This window comes from Protobothrops mucrosquamatus, unplaced genomic scaffold (genome assembly GCF_001527695.2).
Source record: "Protobothrops mucrosquamatus isolate PMUCROS unplaced genomic scaffold, P.Mucros_1.0 scaffold9064, whole genome shotgun sequence".
Classification (NCBI taxonomy): domain Eukaryota; kingdom Metazoa; phylum Chordata; class Lepidosauria; order Squamata; family Viperidae; genus Protobothrops; species Protobothrops mucrosquamatus.
Genome location: NW_015394856.1, coordinates 14,347 through 23,937, shown reverse-complemented (window position 1 = coordinate 23,937; position 9,591 = coordinate 14,347). Strand labels below are relative to the sequence as shown.

Sequence of the window (9,591 nt, the reverse complement as noted above, 5' to 3'; positions counted from 1 at the left end):
GAATAGGACACAATTAAAAAAAATAAAATACTGTAAGTATCCTCAACTTATGACCACAACTGAGCCTAAAATTTCCGTTGCTAAGCAAGACAGTCATTAAGTGAGTATTGCCCCATTTTATGATCTTTCTTGCCGCAGTCGTTATGTGAATTGCTCTAATTGTTAAGTTAGCTACACGGTTGCTAAGGGAATCTGCCTTTCTCATTGATTTTGCTCGTCTGAAGGTGATTGCATAATCCCGGGACACTGCAACCGTCATAAATCTGAGTCAGTTGCTAAGCAGCTGAATTTTGATCACGTGATGCTGCAAACGGTCGTAAGTGTGCAAAACGGTCTTCACTTTTTTCAGCGCCGTTTTAACTTTGAACGGTTACTAAACAAATGGATGTAACTCAAGGACTATCTGTATGAGGTTAGGTGTCTTTGTCGGCTTGTCATTCTACAGTGGCTCAATCCAATCTTTTGTTTTTAAATCTCTACTTCTATTTTTTGCAGTGTTTCCCTATTATGCCCAATATCTGGACAAAATTGAAGGAATTAAATCTTTTTTTTCTTCTTCCTCTTCCAGGACCCTCCTTCTGAGCATGGGAGCCCGCTGTGCGCCTCGGCTGCCCAACTCCTGCCCAGCCAAAGGGGCTTTACGAACAGTCCAGCCTCGCTGGCATCCAGTCGCAGCACCACACCTGTCAAAGGCAAGGACCCGAATTTGGTAAGTAGAAGGGTGGTTACAACTCATTGGCTGTGTCTACACCAGAGGTACACTGGAAGTTTTTAAGAAGAGACTTGTCCTGCCTTTAAGTGCTTTGGAGAGTAGCTTGACTCCCTCTTCTTTGGGGCAGCCCCTGAGATACTAGAACACGGCTATCATGTCACCCCCTCGTCCTTCTCTTCATTAGACTAGACATACCCAATTCCAGCAGCCTTTCCTTATATGTTTAGTGATCGCTCGAAGTTACAATGGCACTGAAAAAAGTAACTTATGGCTCATTATGGCAGTTGCAGCATCCCCGTGGTCACGTGATCAAAATTCAGATGCTTGGCAACTGACATGTACTTACGACGGTTGCACTGTCCCCAAGTCACGTGATCACCATTTGTCACCTTCCCAGCTGGCTTCCAACAAGCAATCAATGGCGGAAGCCAGATCCACTTAACGATCGCATGATTCCCTTAACCCCTGCAGCGATTTGCTCAACAACTTTGGCAAAAAAAGGCCGTAAAATGGGGGGGAAACTCACTTAACAACGGCCTTGCTTAGCAACGGGAGATTTGGGCTCGGTTGTGGTCATTAGTCAAGGACCACCTGCACCAGAAGGAAAAAGATCTAAGAAGCAAACCACGCTTTGGAGAAATACATCCAGACCGGTTTCAAACCTCCATCCACACACCTCCCTGGGTGAATAAACCAGAGGACTTTGAAGGACCGCATTCTCGGCCTCGTCAAAAATCCAAACCCAGAAACTGGGAAAAAAAAAAAAAAGTGAATATTGCAGAGGAATGAAAAGGGACAGCTGGCAAGACGGGGGGACCCCCGACAGATGGACAAACAGACAGAACATCTGGGCTGGGAAGATGCTTTTGCAATTCCGTGGCGCTGGTGACACCGGTTGCTAGGCTTCATCTCTGCCTGTTTTCCCTTTTTTTCCCCTCCCCTCCCCTTCCCCGTTCCCCCCTTTGGCTGCGCTGGGCTTTCCGTGCCCCCTCCTCAAAAAACTGGGTAGCTCCGTTAATTAGCAGCCCACCAAGGGCTTTGAATTCCAGGGAGGATGTTAATGTATAATTAATTGCTATTAGGGCAGGCGTGCAGAAGGGACGGGAGGGGGAAGGGGGGGGGCTGGCCGAGAAACCTGTGTGTTATTATTGTGTGTGTATATGTGTGTGTGTGAGAGAGAGAGAGAAAGAGAGAGAAAGAGGGAGGAATGGAGGGATGGATTAGCAGACCATCTGGGCTGGCTTGGGGAGTGGAAGGGGGAAAAAACCTGGAGAAATTGCAGAAGTGGGGATCAATTTTGCAACCCTGTTCCTTTCTGCCCCCCCCCCTTTTTATTTTTATTTTTTATTTTGCAGCCTGGGAGAACCCCACTCTCCTTTCCTGGATTGCTTATTTCCTTCTCTTTCTTGATGGATACAAACAGGGGTCAGATCCGCACTCAAGGCCGCATCCCCACTGTGCAGATTTGATCGATGGCTGCTGTAGAACTTGAGGTGGTGGGGGAGATAGGGCGGTGTTGATTGGGCCGTCTAACCCATCAGCCCCAGCCAAGAGAAGGAGGCAAAGCTGGGACTGGGAATACCTTTCCCCTGAATCCAGAACCAGCCCTACTGTGTGGGACCGATAGATTGGGGTTCAATAGAAGCCAAAGGAAAGTAGACTCTGGGTGTTTCTTCTTTTCAAGACATGTTCCCCCCAAATCTGGTACTCTGTGGACTTCAGCTCCCAGAATTCCCAGCCTGGTTTTAAGATCCTAATCTATCCAGAGAGCACAATGTTGCAGCAGCTGGCAGGACGGCTGTAAAAATCGGGGTTCAGCTAGCTAGTTCCCCAGCCAGCATCCATGGACTTCAACTCCCAGAATTCCTCAGCCAGCATTTGTGGATTTCAACTCCCAATATTTCTTAGCCAGCATTTGTAGACTTCAACTCCCAGAATTCCTGAGCCAGTATTTGTGGACTTCAACTCCCAGAATTCCTCAGTCAGTATTTGTGGACTTCAACTCCCAGAATTCCTCAGTCAGTATTTGTGGACTTCAACTCCCAGAATTCCTCAGTCAGTATTTGTGGACTTCAACTCCCAGAATTCCTCAGTCAGTATTTGTGGACTTCAGCTTCCAGAATTCTCCAGTCAACATGTGTGGACTTCAACTCCCAGAATTCCCCAGCCAGCATTGCGGAAAATTGAAATCCACACTTCAACAACTTGCCAAGTTTGGAAAACATGCTTGCTGAGGAATTCTGGGAGTTGAAGTCCACATGTTGACTGGGGAATTCTGGGAGCTGAAGTTCACAAATGCTGGCTGAGGAATTCTGGGAGTTCAAGTCCACAAATGCTGGCTGGGGAATTCCGGGAGTCAAAATCCCCACATCCTGTTTTCAGAAGTGACCAATGAGATAATTCAATCAGGATATAAAGGTAAGGTATTCCTCCCCAATCTGTCCCATTCAGGTAGACTACCATAGGTCCTGGAGGTTCCGTCTAACAAATCGATAAAACTTTTACCGCGCTGCTGTACTTAAATCAATCTTTTGTTTCCAGAACGAAACCAATCCAGCTTCTTCCAAATCAACCAGTTTGTCTCCAGTCTCTGAAATACTCACTCCCCGAGCCGGCCCGAGTTACGTGCCTCAGATTGCAAAGCCGTCCACCAGCGATGTTATCAGTAAGTCGTTGACTGGGTTTCTTGGTTTCTGCTTCTACTTATTTCTGCCAATTTCTATATTGTTTGCCATGATGATGATGATGATGATGATGATGATGATGATGATGATGATGATGATAATAATAATAATAATAATAATAATAATAATAATAATAATAATAATAATAATAATAATGTTGGAAGGGACCTTGGAGGTCATCTAGTCCAACCCCCTGCTCAGGCATACCATTTCAGACAAATGGCTGTCCAGTCTCTTCTTTAAAACTTCCAGTGTTGGAGCATTCACCGCTTCTGGAGGCAGGCTGTTCCACTGGTTAATTGTTCTAATTATCAGGAAATTTCTCCTTAGTTCCAGGTTGTTTTTCTCCTTGATTAGTTTCCATCCGTTGCTTCTTGTCCAGGTGCTTTGGAGAATAGCTTGACTCCCTCTTCTTTGGGGCAGCCCCTGATATACTGGAACGCTGCTATCATGTCCCCCCTCGTCCTTCTCTTCATTAAACTAGACATACCCAATTCCAGCAACCGTTCCTTATATGTTTTAGCCTCCAGTCCCCTGATCATCCTTGTTGCTCTTCTCTGCCCTCTTTCTAGAGTCTCAGCATCTTTTTCACATCTAACTGACCAAAACTGGATGCAGCATTCCAAGTGTGGCCTTACCAAGGTGTTATAAAGTGATATTAACACTTCACGTGATCTTGATTCTATCCCTCTGTTCATGCAGCCTAGCACTGTGTTGGCCTTTTTGGCAGCTGCAGCACACGGCTGGCTCATATTTAAATGATTGTCCACTAGGACTCCGAGGTCCCTCTCAGTTACTACTAAATAATCTAAACAATCATCTAAACAATGTTGGCATTTGCAGTACCCTGAGCTGGGCAGTGCCATCCTCCCTAGCGCCCACTTTCCCAGAATGCTTCCAGCTTCCAGCCACTGGCAGTGGGGTCCTTAATGTGAGAAAATGCAACTTTTTTGACTTCTGCAGAACAATTGGCACACTCAGAAGTTGCTTAAATGTCCAGGTAGTCCTTGACTTACAACAGTTCGTTTAGTGACCGTTCAAAGTTAAAACGGCCCTGAAAAAGTGACCTAGGATCGTTTTTCACACTTACGACCGTTACAGCATCCTCATGGCCATGTGTTCGAAATCCAGACAGTTGGCAACTGGCTCATATTTATGACGGTCGCAGTGTCCCCGGGGTCACGTGATCCCCTTTTGCGACCTTCCGACGAGCAAAGTCAAGGGAAGAAGCCAGGTTCACTTTATAACCCCGTTGCCAACTTAACAGCAGCAGTGATTCACTTAATACCTGTGGTAAGAAAGGTTGTAAAATGGGTCAAAACTCACGTAACAAATTGTCTCGCTTAGCAACAGAATTGTTGAGCTCAGTCGTAGTTGTAAGTCAGGGGTCTTCAAACTTGGCCCTTTTATGACTGGTGGACTTCAACTCCCAGAATTCCTCAGCCAAGCCTGGCTGAGGAATTCTGGGAGTTGAAGTCCACCAGTCATAAAAGGGCCAAGTTTGAAGACCCCTAGTCTGGATCGAAGCCCGCAGTTTCATCAAAATGGCCGACTGAGGAATTCTGGGAGTTGAAGTCCACCAGTCATAAAAGGGCCAAGTTTGAAGACCCCTGGTCTGGATCCAAGCTCGCAGTTTCATCAAAATGGCCGACTGAGGAATTCTGGGAGTTGAAGTCCACCAGACATAAAAGGGCCCAGTTTGAAGACCCCTGGTCTGGATCCAAGCTCGCAGTTTCCTCAAAATGGCCGACTGAGGAATTCTGGGAGTTGAAGTCCACCAGTCATAAAAGAGCCCAGTTTGAAGACCCCTGTTGTAAGTCAAGGACTACCTGTAATCTGTTTGGCTGAAAAAAACAAACCTCTTTTTTTGTCTCTCTCTCTCTCAACTAAGCCTTGAGGAGTCCGCTAAATTCTTTCACCAGCAGTTTTGCTTCACCCTTCGGGGTGATGCCTCACGCCGGCCTCAATGGCGAATTAGCTGCACCGAGTTCCTACGTCGGCATCCATCTTTCTGCAGGCCCTGGAGGATACGGACGGTCTCCGCTGGTGAGCTTTGGGGCAGCCTTCCGAATCTGGGGGTGGGGGGAGGCGTTTAAAAGGGAGCAAATTGAAATGCTCAGTTGGGTCAAACTTTCTGACCATCATCAATCTGTGAGAGGAAACATGGCCAGTGGCCATTCCCCAGCCCAGAGGCAGCAGGCGTCTCAGAATAATGTACTAAAGTAGCAGCGTTTCTCAACCTTAGAAACTTTAAGGCAGGGGTCTTCAAACCTGGCCCTTTTATGACTGGTGGACTTCAACTCCCAGAATTCCTCAGCCAGTGTGCCTGGCTGAGGAATTCTGGGAGTTGAAGTACAAAAGTCATAAAAGGGCCAAGTTTGAAGACCCCTGTTCTAGAGCAATGTTTCTCAACCTGAACTTTAAGATGTGTGGACTTCAACTCCCAGAATTCCTCAGCCAGTGTGCCTGGCTGAGGAATTCTGGGAGTTGAAGTCCACCAGTCATAAAAGGGCCACGTCTGAAGACCCCTGCTTTAAGGTGTATGGTCCAACTCCCAGAATTCCCCAGCCAGCATGGGGAGTACTTGATGATTTTTACTGGCCCCTTCAGCATGAGGAGGGATGGACTTGATGATCTTTACTGTTGCCTTCAAGTTTACAATTCCGAGGCAGGAATGTAGCAGGTGTCTCAGAATAATGACTAGCAGTGCTGACTGGGGAATTCTGGGAATTGAAGTCCACCAGTGTTAAAGTTGCCCTGGCCCTTCAGCATGAGGAGGAATGGACTTGATGATCTTTATTGTTCCCTTCAACTTTACCACCCAGAGGCAAGGAGGTAGCAGGTGTCTCAGAATAATGGCTAACAGAGCGGGCTGGGGGATTCTGGGAATTGAAATCCACCCATCTTAAAGTGGCCCAAGTTTGAGAAACACTGAGATAAAACATCAAACCAAGGCCTTTGCTCCTTCTTTTAAGGAAGACGTGAGGCTCTAGTCCTCATGGTTTTGAATGTATTAATCCATTTGATCTATGTCTCTGTCTTTCTGCTTTGGCAAGTGTTCAAATTGGCTGAGGGGATGAATTAAGGAAGAATAAGGGACATTGTATTGTGTGGCTTGGTTCTTTGTCAATGTATGCAGTTTTGTACTTTTCCATACATAGTCTATAGCAGTGGTGGCGAACCTATGGCACGGGTGCCAGAGGCGGCACTCAGAGCCCTCTCTGTGGGCACGTGCGCCATCGCCCCAGTCCTAGGCCTTCAGCTGGGTTTTATAAAACCTTTTCGCTTTAGGCCTCCGCTACCGTGTGCAAAAAAAAAAGTTCAATCAATCAGTCAATTTCAACTTCTCGTGGGGAAAAAAAGATCTTGCAAAGTTGGAATTGATTGATTGAACTTTTTAGTCCCACCCAGTCTGCTGTTACCACCCAGCCACACCCACCCAATAGGCCACACCCACCCGGCATCCGACGATGCATAAGTGGGTTTTGGGTTGCAGTTTGGGCACTCCATCTCTAAAAGGTTCATCATCACTGGTCTATAGACTAGCCATTTCTACAACATCGAAACTGAATGTCAACGCTGCTACCATTGGATGTTTTTGCATTGACAACAGATGGAAATGTAGCCATTTTTTCCCTTTCGCTTTTAGAGTTAGATGATGCTGGGAGGGGGGATGTGGATGAGAGTCTAGCTAGACATAACAACACTAAACTCAGTGGGAGAATCAAGGTTGTTGTAACCAGAGCTGATAATGAATTGGCCGGGCTGGAGAACTGGAGAGGAAGCCCAGTGCTTCAAGCTAATTGGGGAATGTGATTTATTTATTTATTTATTTCTTGTATTTCTACCCCGCCCTTCTCCCTGCGGACTCAGGGCGGCTTACAGCCATTTAAAACAAATACTTGAATACAAAAATACAAAATTTAAAATTGATTAAAATGAAATATTATTCTAAGGCCGAAAATTCGAAAAACTTTTAAAACCAAATTAAAATAACCCTTAGGCCAGTCCTGCTAACTTAAATAGCCATGTCTTGAGGGCGCGGCGGAAGGAGGGGAGATTCGGAATCACCCGGATCTCTGGGGGCAGCTCGTTCCAGAGGGTGGGGGCTCCAACAGAGAAGGCTCTCCCCCTGGGGGTCGCCAGCCGACACTGTCTGGCTGACAGCACCCTGAGGAGACCCACTCTGTGGGAGCGTATCGGCCGATGAGAGGTAATCGGAGGCAGAAGGCGGTCTCGGAGATAACCAGGTCCGATGCCATGGAGCGCTTTGAAGATGATAATCAACACCTTGAAGCGCACCCGGAAAGCCACCGGCAGCCAGTGCAGCTTGCGCAGCAGCGGCGTTATATGGGAGCGACAAGTCACTCCCATCACCGCCCGCGCGGCTGCATTCTGGACTAGCTGGAGCCTCCGGGTGCTCCTCAAGGGGAGCCCCATGTAGAGAGCATTGCAGTAGTCCAGGCGGGAGGTGACAAGAGCGTGAGTGACTGTGCGCAAGGCGTCCCGGTCCAGAAAAGGCCGCAACTGGTAAACCAGGCGTACCCGGTAGAACGCCCCCCTGGCCACGGCCGTCAGCTGGTCTTCTAGTGTCAGCCGTGGATCCAGGAGGACACCCAGACTGTGCACCCTCTCCGAGGGGGCCAAAGTTTCGCCCCCTATAGTCAGCGACGGAGTCAGCTGACTATGCCGAGGCGCCGGCAACCACAGCCACTCGGTCTTGGAAGGGTTGAGCCTGAGTCTGTTTCTCCCCATCCATTTATGACTGTCAATTGGAGGAGGGAATTGTGCTTTGATACTAGGTGCCCAGGGGAGGGGAATTCAGTTTTTGGCTTCAGTTATGTAAGTGCCGATATTATGCTACTCAAATAAAAGATCCTTTACAGTAAACAATGCCTCGAAGTTCTTTTGAAGAATTTCATCTGTCGGAACCATGACACTGAGCGTTAAACTGGAAAGCTTCCAAAGATACAACACATTTTCATCACGAGTCCCAATTCATCCCTGATTTCTTCCTTGGTTTCCACAGGTGGCTTTTGAATCTCACCCACATTTGCGGGGATCCCCTCTCTCGGCCTCCCTCCCTGCAGTCTCTGGCAGCAAGCCGTAAGTCGGGTTTCCTGGTTGGGAGAACAGGAAATTGTGATTTTTCTCAGTGGATTGCAAGCACAGGCAGTGTTTTATGTATTTATTTATTTCTATGCCGTCCATCTTGCCCAGAGGCGACTCTAGAAGATTTACAAGCGATAAAAACAAAAAGATAAAAGACACAAAAAGATTAAAATAATAACTTAACATTGGTTGACTTTTGGGGGTTTAGGATAGCGATCTCCAAAGTCTTTTATCAGTAAAACAAAACAAAACAAAACATTATAAGTACAGGTATGACTTAAGCGACATAAATTCTGGACTCAATTGTGGTCGTATGTTGAGGACTAGCAGTAACAGCCGTTAATTCTCTGCTCCTCCTAGGGCAGTGGTGGCAAACCTATGGCACGCGTGCCAGAGGTGGCACTCAGAGCCCTCTCTGTGGGCACTTCTCTGAGCTTCTGGTGGCGGGCTGCGGAGCCCCAGAGTGCGCCGGTTGAGGGGCCAGCAGGCTGTGGCTGCTGACGGACACTGTCGGCCCCCATACGCTTGCTGGCCTCTGTGTGCAGAGGCCGATGGTGTCAGGCAGCAGCTGCCCTGGCCCCTGCCTCACCTTGCCCTGCGACAATGGCACCTCCGCCCTGCCTCACCTCACCCCGCAGGACGAGCCTCCTGCCCACCACCCCACCTGCCAGAGACCCCCTGGATCTCCCCCAACCCTGCCTGGCCCCCACGACCAACATCGAGGTGACCACGCCCACCTTGGCCACACCCACCATCTGCCATGACCACCATAGCCACGCCCACCCACTGGGCCACGCCCACCTGGCACCTGGCAATAAATAAGTGGGTTTTGGGTTGCAGTTTGGGCACTCGGGCTCTAAAAGGTTCGCCCTCACTGTCCTAGGGCCTACTCCTTCCACGTAAGCGCGGACGGGCAGATGCAGCCGGTGCCCTTCCCGCCCGACGCCCTGATCGGCTCCGGGATCCCGCGCCACGCCCGCCAGCTGCACACGCTCTCCCACGGCGAGGTGGTCTGCGCCGTCACCATCAGCCACTCCACCCAGCACGTCTACACGGGGGGCAAAGGCTGCGTCAAGGTCTGGG

General features: G+C 48.6%; 1 protein-coding gene across 1 annotated transcript in view; it reads left to right on the top strand.

Moving 5' to 3' along the window:
• Nucleotides 1-568: 568 nt before the first annotated feature.
• Nucleotides 569-9,591, top strand: part of LOC107300907 (transducin-like enhancer protein 2) — a gene marked incomplete at its 5' end in the record, with an annotated part of 15,893 nt that continues 6,870 nt past the window's right edge. Inside the window, 5 exons of the mRNA XM_015830191.1 lie at nt 569-709; nt 3,254-3,377; nt 5,288-5,442; nt 8,426-8,502; nt 9,392-9,584. Coding sequence (XP_015685677.1) covers nt 569-709; nt 3,254-3,377; nt 5,288-5,442; nt 8,426-8,502; nt 9,392-9,584 — 690 coding nt within the window. The remainder of the gene's footprint in view (nt 710-3,253; nt 3,378-5,287; nt 5,443-8,425; nt 8,503-9,391; nt 9,585-9,591) is intronic.